We start from the raw sequence: 21,784 nt of genomic DNA, 5'->3' as shown, positions 1-21,784 counted from the left end.
CTACAATCGACTGTAATTTTACCAGACATACTAAGAAAAAGTCATAATCTTTCAACAGAAAAGTATCTGTAAACACTAAGTGCAAAACATGAGGCCTGCAACAAATTATTAATAATGAAAAGTTTATAAATGGCTATTAAAATTACAGTTAAGGAGCAGGTTTTTTTTTTTTTTTTTTGTCCTATTTCCTTTAATTCATGCAACAGATTTCTACTTACCTTTTCTAAAATCGCTATAACGTACAGCTTATAGCGTACTGGAACGTGACCTGTAAAGAGGCAGTGAAACCACAACCACAAGTCATTACACATTTCACAAGCACAAAGTCTAAAAAAAAAAACAGATCACATTAATGTTTTATTGATTTTCAGTATTTTTATTGTCATAACTGTTAAGGGCATTTATAATCCGTATCATACCAACAGGAGAAAAACTGCGTACATCTATGTGACCTTTTAAATACATTTACAGCAGCTGAGGGAATCAGGGAAAGGGTGGGTAAGGCTCAGAGGGGCCGAGAAAACACAGAAGCCTACGAATGACAGCTGTTCTAGAGGAAAAGGGGCCGGGGAGAACCACAAATGATGAGAAAAAATATACTGGAGTACGATGTTCAAACAGATGCAAGCGGAGTGAGTATCCTTCTTAATGTTTGGATTTCTGTTTCTTTTTCCACTTCCTAAGAAAGAAAACTAGGTTTCCAAGCAGGAATCAGCAAACAAACACAGGGCCTAACACACCGACAAAGTCCCAAGGGGCTGCTCCCTACATTTAAGAATCAAATGAGGGCCGCATCTCAACAAATCTTGCTCAGACAGAACCGTTCCCATTTCAACTCTGAAAAGTGGTGGTACGGTTGACACCTTAAGACTTTGAGCAAATTTGAGCAGATCTTACATGATTCATGTATACCTGGAGCCCTTGAATGTCTTTGTGTAACTGTAACATCATCGTTTTGTGTAAATCGAAGCACGAATCTGCTTAAACTGTGTTTGACCGACAAAGATCCACAGAAGCAACGGTTTCTTAACGACAGCGAAGGCAGGGGTGCAATCAAACGAAATAATGTACAAGCTAAACATCGTCGCTAGTATCTACAAAACATGATGTGTTCGTTTTATTCAATGTTTCAGCAAATAACTTACTAAAATCCCTTGAAATAGAAAATAGCCTCTTTTGTGTACTAGAATACATGCTTGTCATATTATCTAGGTTTTTTTTTTAAATGCAATTGTACAGGTATAAGTTATCGAAGGAGTAATCATTTCTTTTTTCGATTGAGCATTAGATGTTGAGACGAAGAGCTGGCATATTTATAAATATATTCCCTTATAATGTATATCGTGTTTGATCGTACGTGACTCGCAGTTGAGATGTTGAAGAGTCCATGCACTGAATGGGCAAAATAACACGTGCAGCATGAGATCGTCGCGCCACATTCCCGTATATAAAAAATTCAGATTGACCGACTTTTACGCAACACACCTGACGCTGACCCTAAACCAACTTTTGAGGCCACTGTCTGTACACAACCATAAAAAGTCACATGTAACATGGGTAATAAAAAGCACTGGTACCTCTCTAGCTAAGTCGTTATTCATTAAAATGAACTAAAATGAAATAAAATACAACAGATACAATTTTTTTGATTTCTGATAATCACGACAGGGTTCTGCAAGATTGTTGGTTGATGAAGAGGAAAGTGTGAATATGAGAAGTGAATCTATTGTGTTCCATAAATACCAGAGGGAGGAAAGGTGAAGTGTGACACCACTGAAGGGGACTACTGTAGACTGAGCAGAGGGAGACGCTTTGGGGGATTCACAAGCCTTGTTTGGCCAGGGCGGCGGTCACATCTTCGGCCAGCGTGGCCAGCTGTGGCGACTCCAGCATATTGATGCTTCCGGACGAAGACATGTGGCTGTGCCGGTGAGGGGAGGTGCCGCCCGACAGCCTGAGTGTATCGATCACAATCTCCGCCCCGTGATCCACGCGTGCTTTAGCCACATCACGGAACATCAGCTTATGGCTTTCGATCTTAGGAAGCAGGAAACAGGAAGTCGGTAATGGTCACTCATGTGGGTGACCATGCACCTTTGTACACTCACCTGTACATGTCCTCCTCCAGGCATATGGTGTGTGTTTTCCAGGGAACGCACCTTTGCATGGGCTTTTTCTCTGAAGTCCAGCTTCACAGTCTCAATGCGCACATGACCACCGCCTGAGACACAGAGCCATAACAGAGTCATGTCATCAGTTTTTCATTTCTCTCCTGGTACAATCATAAAGAAACAAAACAACTTGACTTTTTTATGAAGGTAAAGATCTACACGACAGTTTTAAAAGTTTTAAATGTTTTTTAATCTTTTTGATAAAAGGTTTTAATATTTACTAAGGCTGCATTTATTTGATAAAAGATACAGTTAAAACAGAAAAAAATTGTGAAATATTATTAAAATTAAAATTTAAGATGTTTTCTATCTTAATATTTTTTAAAATGTAATATATTCCTGTGATGGCAAAGCTGAATTATTAGCAGCTATTAATCCAGTCTTCAGTGTCACATGATCCTTCAGAAATCATTTGATGCTCAAGAAACATTTCTTATTATTTATCAATGTTAAAAACCTTGATAACTTTAAGATCTGTTGCTTAATTTTTATTTTATTTTTTTTGGAAAACATGATACATTTTGTCAGAGTTCTTTGAATAGAACGTTCCAAAAAACATATTTAAAATATAAATCAATTTTGAATCCTTTTTATGAATGTAAAAGGCATAATGCTTTTAATCAATTAAATGCATCCTTCATTTCTTTACAGACTACAAAATTTTTAACAGCAGTGTATATTTTCCAAAATCCATATAAAACATGAAAGTATATCAAATCTGTACAGTATGTTCTTTGAAATACAATAGCAAAAATTATTTGAAATTTAAATCATGATGCTTTTTTTAATCACTGTCAGCTGTTCATTACTGGAAAGAGCCTGCAAGATTCTTATAGCAGAAAATTTCACCTTTTATAAATTTGTATTTAATGAAATGGCTAAATCATTCAAAATGGGTTTGGCAAAGGGTGACATTAAAAACTTAACCACAAGATAGCACTGTTGTATCATCCAATAATCTAGCTCGGGTTTCCATGCTTTAAAAGCAACCTGCATGACACTGCAATTTTCCAATCTGCGGTTAAAATTCCTAGAAACCCTTAGCATGCTCACCTGGCCTGTGGCGAATGTTGTCCAATGATCCACACTTGGAGGTCACATGACTAAGATCAATCTTCTTAGACTGAATTTGAACCTGTGAGAAACACCATAAGTTGAGAACAAAATATAAAACATAGACCGGATATAAAACACAAGGAGTTGCCCAGTTCTTCTTCACATATGATGCTGCAATAACAAAACAAAAAAACACATTGCCTAAAAAGTACTGAGCAATAATTGATGACTTAAAGAGTTTAAAAAAATCACACACAAACTACTCCACAGCGAAACACATAAAAATGGTTAGCTGAGCTGCAAATCAAGCAGAACTGATCCATATGCTGAAGATGCCACAACATTAAGGAAACCAACAACTGCAATGAATAGCACAAATACAGCATCAGATCACTGAATGAAATGACAAGAGATTCAGCTGTTTAGAAATTCATGGCAAAGTTAACATTCCAGTGTATTTGGACAAAAACAAAGTCAAATTTCAGTTATTTTATAATATTAAATAATTGTTCTTACTCAGGACCTTGATAAATATAGATAGAAGTCCTTAATTTCTGTTGCATAAAAGTGATCTAGGCCATTTAACCTAAACTAAACAGACAGCATAACAAGTAATGTTTTCTGGAAACCAAACCCATGACCTTGGCGTTGCTAGCATCCTGCTCTACACAGTCTGCTCATTATAGCTTTGTTGTAATAGTCACTCACAGTGACTGACTGCTGCTGCGAGGGGAAGAAAAAGCAAAGCAATCCCATAAATGCACTGCAACATGCTTAGTAGAGAAAAAAAATCTGGATGGTAGACAAAGTAAGAAATGTTAATTATTAATATTAATCAATGTCGAATAGTATTACTAAAATACTTCAATCTAATTCAAAACTGAATATTATGACACTGAAGATTGGAGTAATGGCTGCTGAAAATTCGGCTTTTCCATCACAGGAATAAATTGCATGTTAAAAATATATTAAAATAAAGAACAGCTATTTTAAATTGTAATAACACTTCACAATATTACCCTTTTTACTACATTTTGTGATTAAATGAATGCAACCTTCTTTCAAAATATTAAATAATCTTACCAACCACAAACTGTTACACTGCAGTCTACATAACAGACATACAGTTATTAGGTTCCATTTTAGTTAGGATGTTGTCTATGTTGGCAGCAGACAGCAAGGCAGCTCAATAAGTTTTGGAACAAAACCCAAAAAGTAAGTGTAATACAGGAGACCTTGAAACCTAAAGAAAACTAGAGTGATAAGCCACGAAGGTTGCTGCAGCTACTCCATGATACAGTCTGTCGAGCAAAACGGTAAATATATAAATTAAATTTATAAATTAACATAAAATTTCTCAAAAAGAGATTTATTGAAAAGAAGGGTTGATGATGTGTTGCCTTATTTTGATATGACTTCCATACAGTTGACACACAAGTGTTGATAGGTCAACATCAAACACCTGCATTACAGTCTACAAATATATACATATGGTGTGTATATATTTTGACATGATGAACAACAAGAAGGGACTTCAGTTTTGTGTATTAGCCCATTTACAGTTTTTCCGTATTATATCTGATGTGTGTGCATTAAAGACAGTCTGCATCTATATTATGCTTGATTCTGCCATGGTAGGCATTTTGTCCAATCTGTAGCATTGAGCATCCAGTGCAGCAGAAATGTGTCCGGAACATTTCTAAGTTGGAAATCTAGGACCCTCAGGTCCAGAAAGGAAGCAAAGGGTCAAAAACCGTGGAGGTCTAATGGCTTTGGAAAAGAAGGAGAGACAGACATAGGGAGAGAGGGAGCAGTACATACATTGCCTCCTTGGGGCGAATGCTTCAGATTATCCTTGGATCCGCACTTTGACTGTACGTGACTGAGGTCCAGCGTCTTGTTTAAAATTTGAATCTAGAAAAATACAAAGATATGTGGCTCTTTTAATGAAGATGGAAACACTCACACATTCATGCACATGCACACACAGACAGCTGCTAGCTGCATGGGTGAGACAGATCAGTATTAGGCGGTTAGAAGACAACCTTTAACCTGAGCCACGTGTCGATGTGCTCACAGCACCTACAGCCAAAAATCAACCAGTCGATAAAAGTGAAGCACTGATGAAGCAACAGAGTTGAGCAGAGGTCAACTTTATGCAAATGTTAAGCAACAAAATGCGGCGACTACCAATCCGCAGTAGAGAGAAATGTCTGCCTACCAGCAACCAACAGTGCAGAGGTGTTGTGATTTAATCACTGTCAGCATGAACACCCCTTAAGGGTTAAACTGCCGCTGTACTTATTGTTGACACTCTTTCCAGCAGTCAGACCCCCATATGCCGCATCAACACAAATAAGAAAAGCTTTCACTTATTTTATGCTAATTAATCCTGAAAGTTTTTCCATTTAGTGGAAGCATCACACTGAAGGGCTGAATAGATGTACACAGAGATAATTCCAGATAAACATTACAAATTTAATTAACTGTAACATTTGACATCCTGGTCAAATTTCCCCATTGGCCTCCAACCATCATGGCCTCCTAATCATCCCATTACACTGCTTGGCTTCATCACTCTGTCTCCTCTCCACCAATAAGCTGGTGTGTGGTGGGCGTTGTGGCGCAATATGGCTGCCGTCGCATCATCCAGGTGAATGCTGCACATTGGTGGTGGTTGAGGAGATTCCCCCCTTCATGTAAAAAGCACTTTGAGTACCCAGAAAGGCGCTATACAAATGTATTATTATTATGTAAAACTCCCCCTCGTCCTAACGCCTGCAAATGTCAGCTTGACTTCTTGTTGGGGTCCTGATTAGCTACATTTTCAAGAATCCCCAAGAGATCGAACTATTAAATATGGATTTTGTGTCACTCTGCAAGTCTCACTAATTGGTGACAAATAAGTATAATAACTTTTTTCATTTACATTTTAACATAGTGTATGTTAATCAAGATCAGTCAAAAAAAACTAACTAATAAATAATAAAAATAAAAGATAAAAATAGATACCTTTAAAATACAGTATCTCACAAAAGTGAGTACACCCCTCACATTTCAGCAAAAATTTTAGTATAATTTCTCAAGGGACAATACTGCACAAATGAAACTTGGATATATTTTAGAGTAGTCAATGTGAAGCTTGTATAGAAGTACAAATTTACTGTCTTCTAAATATAACGGTTACGGGGCTGACGAGACGTGAGACATGCGGATCCATATGCAAAGCTTTATTATAAAACATGGTCAGAAAACAGGCAGGGTCAGACAGTGGCAAACAGGTATGGCAGGGGCAAGACAGAGCAATCCGTAGAGCAAACGTGGGTCGACGATCGGCAGACAATATCCAACAAGGGCGAGGCAGAGAGATAATCCAGGAGACCGAGCAAAAATCCAACGAGAGGTAAACAGTGTCCAAACGGCAAGGCGAAGGGTAAATCCAGGAAACACGGCAAGATAAACTAGGCAAGGCAAGACTATGAAAACTAAGAATGCTTGGTAAAGTAAGCAATACTTGGCGATGAGCCAGAGGAAGTCCCAAGCTTAAATAGTGTGTGTGTGTGTGTGATTGTGATTGTGAGATGGTACTCAGGTGTGGGCGTGATCAGTGTGAACAGCTGTGAGTGATTAGTGAGTGCAATGGATGGTGGGAAATGGAGTCCAATGTGCTGTGTAGTGTGAAAGTCCATGTGGTGAGCGGGTGACCTCTGGTGGTGAGTAAACGGAAGTGCATGGCCAGGATACGTAACAATAACTCAACATTTAACCATTATTGTCCAAATAACTGGCAACAAAATGAGTGCATCCTAAGTGAACATGTCAAAACTGTGTCCAAAGTGTCAATATTTCGTAGGGGCACCATTGTTATCTAGCACTACCTTAATCCCCCTGGGCATGGAATTCACCAGAGCTGCACAGGTTGTTATTGGCATCCTCTTCCACGCCTCCATAATGACATAATGGAGCTGCTGGATGTTAGACACCTGGTGCTTCTCCACCTTTCACTTGAGGATGCCCCACATGTGCTCAATAGGGTTCAGGTCTGGAGACATATTTTGGCCACTCCATCACCTTCACCTTCAGCAGCAAGGCAGTTGTCATCTTGGCGGTGTGTTTGGGGTGGTGGTTATGCTGGAAAACGGTTTCTGAAGGGAGGGCATCATCTTCTGCTTCAGAATGTCTCAGTACATGTTTGAATCCATGTTTCCCTCAATGAACTGCAGCTCCCCAGTACCAGCAATAGTCATGCAGCCCCAGACCACCATGATACCACCACCATGCTTGACTGTAGGCAAGGCACAATTTTCTTGGTACTCCTCACCAGGGCGTCGCCACACATGCTGCACACCATCTGAGCCAAACAAGTTTTAGATTCATCAGACCACAGGACATGGTTCCGGTAATTCATGCTCTTGGCCAGGTTGTCTTCAGGAAAGTGTTTGCAGGTTTTTTGTGAGCCAGCTTCAGAAGAGGCTTCCTTGTGGGACGACGGCCATGCAAACCGACTTGTTGCAGAGTGTGGCGTATGGTCTGAGCACTGACAAGCTGACCTTCCACTTCTGCAACCTCTAAAGCAATGCTGGCAGCACTCATGTGTCTGTTTTTGAAGCCAGCTTCTGCATCTGATGCACAGCACAAAGACTCAACATCTTTGATCGACCCTTGCAAGGCCTGTTCCGAGTGAAACCCGTCTTGGAAAACCTCTGTATGACCCTGGCCACTGTACTGTAACTCAGTTCCAGGCTGTTACCGAACTTCTTATAGCCTAGGCCATCTTTGTGGAGAGCAACAATTCTAATTCTCAAATCCTCTGAGAGTTCTTTGCCATGAGGTGCCATGTTGAACATCCCTTGATCAGTATGAGAGAATTGTACTCAAAGAACCAACTTTTAACTGCTCTAAAACAAGATACACAAATTTGTATGGTCCTGTCAAGCAGACAAAAACATGAACATGATGAATAGGTCATGTGGCTGTGAATGGTTAAACGATGTATAGCGGTTATCACTTAGGGTGTACTCAGTTTTGTTGCCAGCGTTTTTGACAATAATGGCTGTATGTTGAGTTATTTTCAGAGGACAGTAAATCTTTACTGCTATACAAGTTGCACATTGACTACTCTAAAATATATCCAAGATTCATTTCTATAGTATTGTCCCTTGAAAAGATATACTAAATTGATTGCCAAAATGTGAGGGCTATACTCACTTTTGTGAGATACTGTATATACACACATTTATACAACAATATATCATAATAAATATAACATAATGTGTAAATTACTGCCCAAATCAAATTAAATTAAAGCTAATATTAAAAACAGTTTATAGATGTATAATCTTTATAATATAATATTTTTATAAATAATTATTTATAATACATAATTACATATGTTACATAATTAAGTATAATGCATAATTAAGTTATATAATATAACATTATATAAAAAAATATTTAAATTCATGACCACTAAAATAAAATAAAATAATAATTAAAAATTATTTTTATGAATCAGTCTGTTTAAAGTATAGTCTATAAGGCTAACTGTACTGCAGTCCATCAAACACCTGAGTCAAACAATAACATCTGACTGCTGTAGTCAATGTACAGTGACAGTTTCACACATCCTCTGATGCACGATCCATTTAGCTGTTACTGCAGTGGAACAGAATTGGTCGACAATGCTCTCACTAGCAAGCTGTTGTAGTAGCATGCTTTTAAATGGCCTCAGCTGTTTTCAAAGACAGTGTTAATTCATTAGGGAATAGGGATTTGGACCCGGGCTGATCCAGAAAGCAGGTCAAAGAGAACAGCTGTAGTCAGTGTTACTGAAATCCCTTGAACACACACTCTTACACACATCTCAGTCTACCGAGAGACTGCAAACCTGAATGAGGTGCACATAGACGCAGAAAGGCTGATGGAGAACAAAGCACAGATGATGACCCTTCAGGGAGAGAGACAGCTAGACTGGAACCAGAGCGAGCGTCTGTGTTTGGTCTCCAGAGATGCATGAGTCATGAAAGCTCTCAACTTTACATACACTCTTCAAGCTATGACATAGTCAGATGTGGTAGGTTCTTCAAGTACAATGAAACATACACAAACACACATACACACACACACACACACACACACACAGAGATGATGTTAAATGTGTCATATAATGAGGAATCCATGAACGTGAAGACATAAAGCTACATTCAGAACTCAAAACTTCCACCAAAGTGAAAAAATGGCTTTAGTTTTTTGGGTTGGAAAGTTGGAAGTGAAATATAGTCATGAAAACCTTTATCTTTATCAATAACTTTATCAATTCAAGTGGGCTTCATGGACTTCATATGGTAAGATCTCAAAGGGAATGTTACTCTGCAGGACTAATTGGTGACGAAATAGTTTAGAAATAGTAACTTTCTTTCACTTTACATTTTAAAATAATACAGCGTGTAAATGTATGACCAGTAAGATAATAATAAAATAAAAAAATAAAATAAATTTTAAATTATATTTTAACCACAATGCTCATCAAGTCTCAAACAGACTCTTTTTTACTTAATTTTTCTGGTTTTAAACTGAATTCTGATAAATAGGAGTCTTATATATTAAATTTAAGAAAAGACGATAATGATCTCAACAGGAAAGTCAAAATGGTATATGCTTTATGAAATAAGTATCATCATTAATTACATTAAAAATAAAATATAAAATGATACATTAAATGATAAAGTACACACTATTATTAATTTTATCTGTAAAGTATATCTGTAAAGTAAAAAGATTTCCGATTTGTTTGAAAGAGAACATATGCAAATAGCCACTTAACACAGCTCTAGAGTTGATGCAGCTTTTAGATATTTTAGAATATTAATCTAATGAAAGGTTCTGACATTATTAAACATGCACATGCTTTTTGAGTTTTCAGACTGTCCCTGTCCGCTTCAGTGGCCCTCAGTAGACAAATTATGTCATTAAGACACAGACAGGCACAGCACTTTTACCCAGTCTCACCCTTGGGCAAACACAGACTGGCAGTGGCCACCACATGCCCGTTCACTCAACCCTGAGAGATTGTGGCTCATGTCACTGTCTCTTAGACCTGTTCCATGAGTGACTATGCTGGGGAGACACCCGCTGTCATCCAGGGGTGAGGGAGCATTTGGGCCCAGACAGATTCAGGCCATGGCAGAGGTTATACAACCCGCCGCTCCTCAGGGTGTCCTGAGTGCCCTGTAATGAACTCCAATGCCATTTTCACTAGATCATTTATCACAGTCTACAGGACTCACTGACAAACTAGTAACAAACTTAAAAAGTGATGATGATTTTCATTGCTTACATTGCTTACAATGGTTGCTTTTAATTGCTTTTAGTCATTGCTTACAATGGGTCACAATCTACATTTTTGTAGATATTTTGTTTGTTTGTTTTTTGACAAAGAAGTCTAAAATATCAAATAGATAAATGTATGTAGTTTTAACCTTTGCAATTAATTTTGAATAAAATTAACTTTTTTGCTATTGTACTTTTAAAATCAAGGTTGTTTTAGGTTAATATCACGGTTAATTATATTTAAAAAAAAATTAATTATGAGTGTTCTGATAGGAAAAATTTTATTAACATTACTAACATTATCTATTCACTCTCTGACCTTTAGAATTAATTAGTAAAATTTACTTTTTACTAATGTACTTTTAAATTCAACATGAAATCAAAGTCTTATACACTGTATTAAGAAAACATCACTGTTAAATATATTTAAAAATATATATTTTAATGAAAAAAGTCCACTAACATTATGAATGGACTTAAATAAGATAAAAATAATACACCCTCAACAGAAATGTTACCAAATAAATTCTTTAAAAAACATTTAAAACATTTTGAAAACATATAAATTATAATAATATGTAAAGATTTCCCCAATACAATGATTTCAATGAAAATATCCAGTCCTGACCAACATTTTTCCTTGAAATCTTACACACAGTCTCTAACTGCACAAACAAACAAATTACTCCAATGTCTCTTAATGTCCTTCCTCATAGTTTCTCAACTCAGTAACCTCACAATCTCCCACTCCTCTGGCTGATGAAATCCTTTTCTCTGCACTGCTGCGCTCTGCCACAAGCGAGACATAAACATGTCACTCTAACACGCAGCCTCCACCCTGGTCATTACTCAAGGCTTGCATGAAATGCCCTAAAACACAAGGGGTGTTTACATCACGAGCCTGTCACCATCGTTCCAGCTGAACTCTGTTCAACCTAGAAAACAAACCACCCTGGTGCATATCTGTATGTGCATTTATGTGTGTATAATTTTGTAATTTTGTATTTAAGTTTCCACAATCCCAGAATGCAATCCAGTTGTTCTACAACCTACTATACAATCCAAGAATTCCAAAACATAGTTCTGTAATAGGCCATTCTATAAAGCATTTCCCTAAGGGAAGCAAAATACTAAACACTCTCACATTTGATAATATTAAAATGTATATAGGCCTATTTAAATTTAAACTGATATTTGAACTACCGTTCAAAAGTTTGGGGTCAATCTTTTTGAAAAATCTATTTTTCTTACCAAGGCTGCATTTATTTGATAAAAAAATACCACATATATATATACACATATATATATATATATATATATATATATATACACACACACACACACACACACACACACACACACACACACACACACACACACACACACACACATACATATACATAAATGCATCCTTGATAAAAGTATTAATTTCAAAATTAATAAAAAAAAAAATCTTATTGACCCAAACTTTTGAATGTTAGTGTATATATTAATGAAAAAAACATTAACAATGTAAAATAAAATGAAAAACATTGTGATAAATGATACATTTACTATATATCATGACTGTATAACTTTAATGTACATTCTAATTAATAGTCAATTTAACAATTAATAACTTAAAAAATATGTGTTTAAAAAATATGTAATTAATTGTTAAAAATAGTTAAAAAATATGTAATTTTACTTGCCATATAATGTTTTTTATCATTATTTACTGACAGCACTAATATTCATTTGTAAAAAATAAATGGCTATGGTCTGATGACAGGTAACATGAGTGATAACGTAATGTCATAATTTTGATTTAAAAAAATAAAGAGAAAATCAAATAAAATATTTTATGTAAAGAATGTTCAATCAAATGTCCTATTTTAGATATTCAAATTAATATATAATAGGAGGAAAAGTTTTGGAGCAAGTTTTGTTCCTTGTCATGAGAATAAATGCCATGTCATAAGAATACATTACCTTCTAGTCAGGCATGGAACAAGTCAATCTAAGACGAGTGAACTGGCCCAACAGCTATTATGTGCAGCCATTAGTATGCACACAGTGAACTGATGCATGTGGACACAAGGCAATAGTGATGAGTGCGAGACACTATAAGCACACTAGAAAGGACAGTGTGCCCACAGGGGACAGAATTGACCCTGAAGCAGCAGAACAACAGCAAGAAAGACAGATCGGGAAGGGAAAAGAGAGTGAATAGTTGGCTATTAGCATCAGCTGAGGTGAAATCAGGATGAATTGTGAGCATTTGGACTTGCCTGGCCCCCTTTGGGCTGGTACTTGATGTTGTCAATAGAACCGATCTTAGATTTGACGTTCTTGAGGTCAGGCAGTGGCTGATTAATGACGCGCAGCTGTTTGGGTGTAGTCGCCGGGGATTTTGGAGGTGTTCGGATGATGGCCACTTTCTTTTCCTGGGACAGCAGGCTGAGAGATTTGGGGGTGCCTGGAGTGTGGGGGGTGCCCGGAGTACGGCAGGAGTAGCTGGGAGGGGTTCCAGGGGTGATGGCTGTGGACCCAGGTGTGCGGGGTGTGGAGGTGCCACTGCGGGCTGAACGGGACCGAGCCGTCTCTACGCCTTCAGTGGAAACACAAATGATCAGTTTAAAAGCTAGGAATTAGTAAGAGCAACATCAGCAAACAAATGTGAAGATGACTTAAAATACATAAAACATAAAATATGCAGTGGAGTCCAATAGTGACAATGCTCCTGTTTTGCTTTTTTTCAAATTTCATACTTTTTATTTCTTTCAAGTTTTATTACAAGCATTACAATTTAAGACAAAACAACTGCAACACTGCATTAGAAACTGAGACTTGTTTTCAAACAGTTTTTTTTTCAATATACATTGATATACAGTATGATTTGTTTTTGTTTTTTAAAGATATTATTTCTTTTATTCAGCAAGGATCCATGAAATTGATCGAAATTGACAGTAAAGACATTTATAAAGTTACCAAACAAAACAAAATCTCCTTAACTTTCATTAATGAACCCTGGAAAAAGCATCAACGTTCCCACAAAAATATTAAGCTGCATAACTGTTTTCATTATTAATAATAAGAAATGTTTTTGAGCGCCAAATCAGCATTTTAGAATGATTTCTCAAGGATCATGTGATATTTTAAAATAAATTCAAATAGAAAATAGTTACTTTAAATGGTAATAATATTTCCCAATATTACTGTTTTTATTGTAATTTTTATCAAATACATGTGGACCAGCTGAGCATAAGAGGCTACTTTTAAAAACCCAGAGACTACACATTTTTAAATAAATATTATATTTAATATTAAATATAAACTCTTTTTTCACTTACTTTGTATAATAAAACAAGTATAATATTGCTTATTGCTTTTCAAGCAAGTGTGTATTGTTTTAAAGATTTTTAGATTTTTTTACTGGAAAACAAGTGAAAGAAGACTAGTTAGAAGCTCATTAAGAATTCATTTTTTGCCGTTTTTTCAGACTTTTGGTCCCCACTGTAGATGATGATGTATACCAACATTTTTGATGGACTTGAATGGCACAAACACATAGTGTAGAACAGTGTTTATACTCACATACATAATGGAAAAGGCAAGGTGTAGACAAAAAGTGTGGGGGGGGGGGGGGTCCTTATGTATAACAGTGCCTATGAAAATTATTCACCCTTTTTGAATTAATTACATGAATGGAACATTGTGGATTCAATGCTGTATCTAAATGTGCACTGGAGATGAATAACTTTTAATGGCACTGTATTTTTATGGTGACTGTATCCCTGCACAGGACAGCAGGTATGAAAGACTGAAAACAAACGGGGTGAAACATTAGGGACTGATACTCTATACCTGTCATACTATGAGACCTGCCTGTCCTGTGCTCTGCTTTGACTTCAGTACGGAACGCTACAGGAGCAGGGGAAGAGAGTGGGTGAGTATATAGTGAGTATTAGTTAAAGAAAGTCCGTAGATACGGAAGCAGAGATTTTAGAGTGTCCTAAAATAGATCTGAATATGTCCAAAAACCTTTAAAGAAACACTTCAGATTCTTCAGGCACAATAAATATCAATAAAAAAACAGAGAGATTTTACAGGTGCATGAGAATGCCTCTTACATGTGGGTCTGCGTGGTGCTGTGGACCCAGAGCTGGTAATGGAAGTGGAGCTCTCCTCATGATCAGCCATGTGTGGGCGGCGAGTTAGTATGGATGCTGGCCGTGGAAGGGACGACCTTTTCTCTGGGCTCCGAGAACCACCATCCTGAGGACAAAGTCAATAATCCTGTTAGAATCATGGTGAACTTAATGGAATAGTTCACCCCCAAATTAAAATTTACTCCCCCCATTTCATTATTTGAAATTTAGCATTATTTCTTCCCATTAACATAATAATCTTATGGAAAATACCTCTTTATAATTCATAACAATTCTTTTTTTCCTTTTGTATTCCACAGAAGAAAGTCATGCAGATTTGCAAAACATCGTTAATTTTCACTATTAGGTTAACAAATTTTAGGATGGCTTGCTCTTTAGAAAGTTATAGATTAGTTTGTAATGTGCAGAAGCAAATAGTCTTTTGAAACATCTCGCTCCCTGCTTACCTTTACAGCATATGAATTTAGTAATACTTGTGGGCCCGCTGAGGAAGGGCGGGTCTCATAAAGATCTGCCTCCACCAGTGGGCTCCTTTTATTGGAGGAGCTGGCCGAGTTTGGCCGGGTTGGCAGCAAAGCCTCTGCCCGAATTTTAGAAGTGGGGATCTTTGTTAGTGTTGTGGGATTGGAGGTCTATGATGAGAGGAACACGGACAGATGAGCCATTCATGCACAGTGAAAATGAAACCAAAAACATGAGCAGAAAATGATATGAAATCAGCATGACAGCATGTTTATTAACCAAACAAAATGAGCAACATCTGACCACACATTTGGGGATACAAGGGCATTTACCAGAATGCATAACCACTCAGGAATTAAAAATAAACAAGCAAAAAAATAAGAAAATGTCTAGTTTCTCTAAATGTAGTATTAGTACATGTACCATTAAACTGCTTGAGGGGGCACTATGTCTCACTTTGAGGTTAAAGGAATTGAGGCAAAACGGTCGTGCAAACGTGTAAAACAAACACAAAACAGATATGAGATGGGATGAGCAGGCAATACAAAACCAGGGTGGAAACCAGGGAGACATCTGAGGTGCAAAGAGGCTGTATATTGAATTGATTTCAATTCATCACCGGCACCACAAACAATATGGCATAACAAATGACAAAATGAAAAAGAGGACCTTTGTATGTTTGAGTGTAGTTGTTGAACATCTGTGTGAAATGTTCTGAAGTTGATTTTAAAAAATTACACCAAAATAGCCAAGCCACAGTTTGTGTCTTTCATTATTAATAATTGCTGTTATTTCTGAGTCCTTGAGCCGATCTCTAGTATAGACTGGACTATCTGTTGACAACCTATTTTAATTGGGATCATAAAATTTGTATATTATTGAAGTCTAATGTGATGCTTACAGATGCTCTGTCTCTGGAGCGCCTGGCCACACTGAAGGGCAGTCGACCATCTGCAGACACTGCAAAGAGAAAGAGAAAAAGAGAGGCTGAGGATGATAAAGAGGAGAACTACATACTGTAACCATGATCACGACCATTGAGTTATATGCTCTCCAATGAAAATAAAACAAACTGAACATCACACACAAACAAATACACAGCAAATGCAATCTTGTATACAAAAGCAGCCACATGTGCTTGACATATAGTCTGATTTTTTCTTTAAAAAAGCTTTTTTTATACCTGTTTTACACTTTTGTAAATTGTGTGTGCAATGTGACAGGTATGACCTGACGAACAGTCCTGGCTCAAACAGGAGTTATATTGAGTTAATGTTGCTAAGTGAACTGATCAGATGTTCCAACTAACAAAGCAAATGTTCTGAAAGTGCCACAGAACCACAGTGTTTAACTTTTCAAGCAAATCAACATACAAATGTCTTACTTGACTAGTTGTCCCTGAATATTAAACTGGGATTTTTGATTCACTTATGTTTTTAAAACTTAACCACCATGCGGTTATTTTTATTTTTTTTAAATGCTCAAGCCAAGGTACTTCTAATTGGGCTATTTAGGATAAAAAAAATGAAACTGACCATTACCCACAGCTAAATATTTTGTAGCTACTGGAAAGCTCTGCTCTGAAACTACTTGGCACAGAATAACAGAAAATTTGAAAATTAACTGTATTACATAAAAGGCTGTTCAGTAAAGTCTAATTGGGGCATTGTAGCAATGTATCAGATGTCCAACATAAATTCAAGCACAGTTCCCAGAAATCTAACAGTGTTACTTCATTAAGGCACAGTGAGTTCCTTTCCTCTTAACTGAGCGCCCACAACTCACTCAAACCACCAGTTGCCTGGCAACCAGTGAAATTGGTTCCTGAATGTTATATACAACCGAATAGAAATGTTACAAAAGGAGAGGAAATAGTGATTACTCCATGCTGCACCTCATAAATTGTCTAACACATTTAAGTCAAAAGGACATCCTTTAAAATTAACCCACAGACAAACACACACGCACAAAGTGATGCACCACATTTTCACAATATTCAATAAGCAGTGTCGCTTTGAAAAGAAAACTGTGTGAATAAGCACAGAAACTGAGAGAACACATGCAGACAACAAAAAGTAAGGTCAAGCTATAAGAAAATGAAAACATAAGTAAAACAATTGAATAAAACACCAGTGAGCCTCATTACAAACACTGCATGAACACACAACTTGCGTAACTTATACAATTTGCTATGTAAAATACATAAAAAGAAAAATAAATCAAATAGACAGGCATCACTCTTAAACAGCATGCCAATGCCCATGTTTGCCAGCCACATTGCAAACAGCTTGTGACAGAGATCACCTGTGGGTTTCCGCTTAACACACGCGTGATGTTGGGTAGGTCTAGGGTGCCTTACGGTTGCCTTTAAAACACTCTTCCGGGAAGGAGAGCACGTCTGAATATCAGATTTTTTTATAAGCTCAGCCTTCTTAATCACAGCTACAAGAGGGAGACACAGAATCAAGGACAGGCACAACAGCAGTACAACTCAGGATGATAGGAGATACAGTCACTCCCCTTATCAAAGATCAAATAATGTTTCACTAAAACACTCATTTAACAAAGATGTAATGAAAAAAAGCAAATGTGATGAAATTTAATTGAAATTCAGAATAATGTAACTACTGTAAAATCACATATACTTCATAGGTTTAGTTAAATTGAACACATAAAATTAAATTAATGCTACATTTTTGATTTTGTACATGACATCTAACCAAAGTGGAAAAAAAAATTAAACATTCAATTTGTTGAAAATGTCATAATGAAAACAAAATACAGAATATACAAACAAAACAAAACACAATGTCACTTCCAGCAACAAAAACCTTTTTTCTTCATCTCATCCTTCTGGGTGGGTACTGGCTCTTTGCGAACAGGTTTGCGGTCAGGGGTGGTGATTCGTCCTTTGGTCCTGCCACCTTTAGCCCTCTGTTTCGCTGGTTTCTCCGTAGGTGGTTTCTTGACAGGGCTCATCACTCTGGGTAGAGGCTCAATTTTCTCTGTGGCCATGCTCTTATCATCATCTACAGAGTACATGAGGTGAAACAGGCAAGCTACTCTTATACCAGGCTGTAAACATGCATTTACTTGAAATCTAACATGGCCCTCACAGAAACTTAAAATTCTGTACTGCTGTATACTGGCAAGCCAACTACTATACAACTGTTACCTAAAAAGATAGGAAACAAGTTAACTTCAAGACAATTCTGAAAGGTTTCGTCATTTGCTGAGCAAATTTCATGCAAAACAGATATTAAAATCACACCTTGAGTATCCACCCAGGAGCTGTCTAAGATGGAGTCATCAATGGTAGTTTCATCTTTGTAGTCATCGTAGCTTTGGGTTGGGGCCTCACTCTCTGGTACTTCTATCACTTTAGCTGCACATACAGGAGGCTCATCAGGCTCTGGGACATCTACAGCTTCCTCCAAACTAGGAACCTCCATCTCTACTTCCTGTGCCATTTCCACAGACTCCTCCTCCTCTTCCTCCTCTTGGAGGAGCTGTGGATGTTCTTCCTCAGGGGGAGCTGAGAAGCGGACACTGTGAACAGAGACTTCGCTCTCATCAATGGTCTGCACTACCGTAATAAAGTCATCTTCTACTGTCACTACTGACTCAATGGCAGCTCTAGGCTCAACAGTGTCTTCTGCAGCTATGGCCCCTTCCAAGACTTCCTTGTCTTCCACTTCTTCTTTCTCAACTACTTTTTCCTCCTTTTTTTCGACCACAACCTTATCTGGTTCAGTTGTATCTACCACCGACTTCTCTTCCATATTAGGAGCTGGTTTTGGTTCTGGCATGACCTCATCGGGCTCCTCGGCAAGCTCCACCTCTTCCTCTACTTCTTGAGTCACTGTGGTGTCAAGAGGAGCCTCGTCTGTCTTAGAAGGAGCTGGCTGAGGTTTCTCCTCAGCAACTTTCTCTTTGAGCGGCTGCACTGAGTCTTTCTGCTTTACCTCCTGCTCAGAAGGTCTCTCCTCTCTAAAATATTTCTCAAAAGACCCAACAGGAGATAATCTATTAGGATCTGCTTTAAGAGCTTCTTTCTCACCTGGTGATATAGGTTTTCCAGTATCACTAACATGCATTTTCTCCTCATCAGTAGCACTTTCTACAGAAGATGCTGGGGATGGTCTAATGGGCCGAGCAATTCTGTCCTTTGCAGCTCCAGTGAGCTGGTACACATCCTCTGCATCTACCTCTTCATAAGCTTCCTGATGCACAAGGTCTGGTTTATTCTTCACCTTCTCCCTGAGTTCCTGGAGCTCCCGTTCCTCCTCTACACTCAAAGGTCGGTCCTCCATCTCCAATTTACGAATTTGCCTCTCATAGTCAGCTATTTCAGCTTCGGTTTCAGCTGCAAGTTTGGAACCTGCATCAGGATCAGGCTTTGCTTCCTCAAGAGTAACCATCACCTTCGGCGTGATAAAGGTTTCAGCTTGTTTTTCTAACTGTCCTTTCTCATTATCAGATAAAGTTGGACTCTTAGTTTCTTCCAAATGTTCAGTCTTCAAAAGATCAGACACCTCTTGCTTAGTCTCTACAGGAGGTTTTTCAGAAGGTGTACTTTCAATTTCAAAGGAATCTTCATTCTTCGGCTTTTCTTCATCTGGTTTTGCCTGTGGTGTAACAACCTCTGTTGGTTTCAGATCTTCAGTCGATGGACATTCCTTTTGTCCAAATGCAACAAGACCAGTTTCCTTCTCCTCTGATATCACAGTGTTGAAGATTTGAGGAGATGCGTCCATTGGACTGTGCACATCCGCAGGTGACGGCATGGGACCAGAGTATTCACTAAAGACGCAATATCCTTGCTCCTCCAACTGCATTTCTCTCTTTGTAGCCACCTGGGCCTGGTCACCTTTGAACAAATGTGCTAAAGAATCACTTACTAGACAAGACATGTCCATTGGGACGGACTTCCTTCTCATAATCTCTGGGTCTGTGTTGTCAGATGTCAACCTTGATCGAGTACCTGCCAAGTCCAGCATTTCAGGCAAGTCTGGGGCCATGAAGGTGCTGTTCTTATAACAGCTCTTAGCTTGGACAGGGGATTCTGGAGACTCTGACTGTGGACTTGTCTTTACATCAGTGACTGTTGCCTGGGGAGGTGAAGATAATGGAGTTGTAGCAGAGGCAGATGTCTCCAGGATCAGTGGTGGAAACTGAGGGAGCTTCTCTACTGAGGGAGTGGTGACAGGAAGGTAATCGGCAGATTCGTCAAGGCTCCCACTAGTATGAGACACGATGTCAGTGGCTAACGGAGAGAAGTTTCTTGGACGTCCTTGGGCATCACCATGATCCATTGCCCCAATGGCGATATTTAAAGAGTAACTTCGTTGCTCTAGTGCCAGTTTTCCAGGAGACAGCCTGCAGTCATCTCTTCTGTCTACAGGTAAAGCGGTGTGTAGTGTGTCTGCGCTACTTTTTGGAAGATCTGGTTGGACTTCCAAAGAGTGTGTTTGGGCCAAGGTGCTGTAACTGATTTCAGGAAGTGGTAGGTCACCAACAGAGTCCTTCTGTTCTTCTGCTTTAGTACTCAGCTCATAATACCCTTCTCCTTGAGACCCGGAGGCATCTGTCTTAATTGTAGTGGTCTCAAAATAAGCAGACATCCCAGATTTGTCCTTCATGTCCCCCTCTGTTGTTATTTCCATTTGTTTGTCTTCAATTTGCCCTGGTTTGACCTCATGGATATTGCTGGAGTCACACGTTTCGGTTGAAGGCTGTTTCACAGCACCACTTTGAACATCAGGCTTTTCAGTTGGAGCCTCGCAAGGTTCTTTGGCATGACCCTGGTCACTTGGTGGCACTTCAAAATCCTCCATAGGGCATGTTCGAGCAAAAGGGCTTTCTGGCATATCTGAGTCTCTGGCAAGGCTCTGGTAAGATGGGAGTTCATCATCTAGATGCATTGCAGATTCAGTGAAGTCCATGCCAATGGGATCTGTCCTCTCACTGTCTGGTCGCTCTGCTTCCATCTTCACAGCTGAAAGCAAATCTCAAGTAGTCTGCATTGTATAGTATTATTAATAATTCAAAGTACAATATGTTTGCCAGGCCAACCACCACACAGTCAGGCAAAGCTCTTGGTCAAATGAACTTCCACTTTCAAATAGCACCAGCCGATGAGACACACATACCAATTCAGTGATGGAGTAATGGCATGGATATGGCAGGACCAGCATGCAGACCTAGAACATTTAATGTTGCGTGGATGAGGTCCAGAAAATGAGGATGAAATATCCAAGGAAGTGGTCCGAACACGATATTGACGTCATTACACCAGCGGCAAGATGGAATAGCTGATCTAAAAACTTCTGCCAAATACATATTCAGAGATTATGGAAAATACATAGTGATTTTCATGTTCATATAACCAAATATTACACATACACATGTGGCTATAATAGCTTTAAACTGCCACTGAAATAATACAGTGTTTTTAATTATTCAAAATTGTTCTGCATTTTGCATAATAAAAGGAATTTAAAAAACACACTTATGTAAACCATGTGAAATGACAATGCTTTGAAAAAAAAAAATGAAAATGAAACACAATTTAAATGAAATCAACAAGCTTAGCTTTTCAAAAGCCTTTGAAAA

The 21,784-nt window shown here is 38.1% G+C and overlaps 1 protein-coding gene across 1 annotated transcript in view; it reads right to left on the bottom strand.

Moving 5' to 3' along the window:
* Positions 1–368: 368 nt before the first annotated feature.
* The window catches only part of LOC306876361 (microtubule-associated protein 2-like), a 101,030-nt gene continuing 79,614 nt past the window's right edge, over positions 369–21,784 (bottom strand). The window contains exons 9-20 of the mRNA XM_079427463.1: positions 18,441–21,167; positions 18,001–18,198; positions 17,474–17,611; positions 16,071–16,129; positions 15,154–15,339; positions 14,669–14,813; positions 14,403–14,459; positions 12,827–13,146; positions 5,049–5,141; positions 3,225–3,306; positions 2,109–2,221; positions 369–2,037 (exon numbers count right to left, since the gene is read on the bottom strand). Of these exons, the coding sequence (XP_079283589.1) occupies positions 1,822–2,037; positions 2,109–2,221; positions 3,225–3,306; positions 5,049–5,141; positions 12,827–13,146; positions 14,403–14,459; positions 14,669–14,813; positions 15,154–15,339; positions 16,071–16,129; positions 17,474–17,611; positions 18,001–18,198; positions 18,441–21,167 (4,334 nt within the window). The 3' untranslated portion in view covers positions 369–1,821. The remainder of the gene's footprint in view (positions 2,038–2,108; positions 2,222–3,224; positions 3,307–5,048; positions 5,142–12,826; positions 13,147–14,402; positions 14,460–14,668; positions 14,814–15,153; positions 15,340–16,070; positions 16,130–17,473; positions 17,612–18,000; positions 18,199–18,440; positions 21,168–21,784) is intronic.

The sequence above is a fragment of the Barbus barbus genome, assembly GCF_936440315.1.
Source record: "Barbus barbus genome assembly, chromosome: 10".
Taxonomy (NCBI): Eukaryota; Metazoa; Chordata; class Actinopteri; order Cypriniformes; family Cyprinidae; genus Barbus; species Barbus barbus.
Note: the sequence above shows the minus strand (reverse complement) of the source record. Positions and strands in the feature narration are given on the sequence as shown.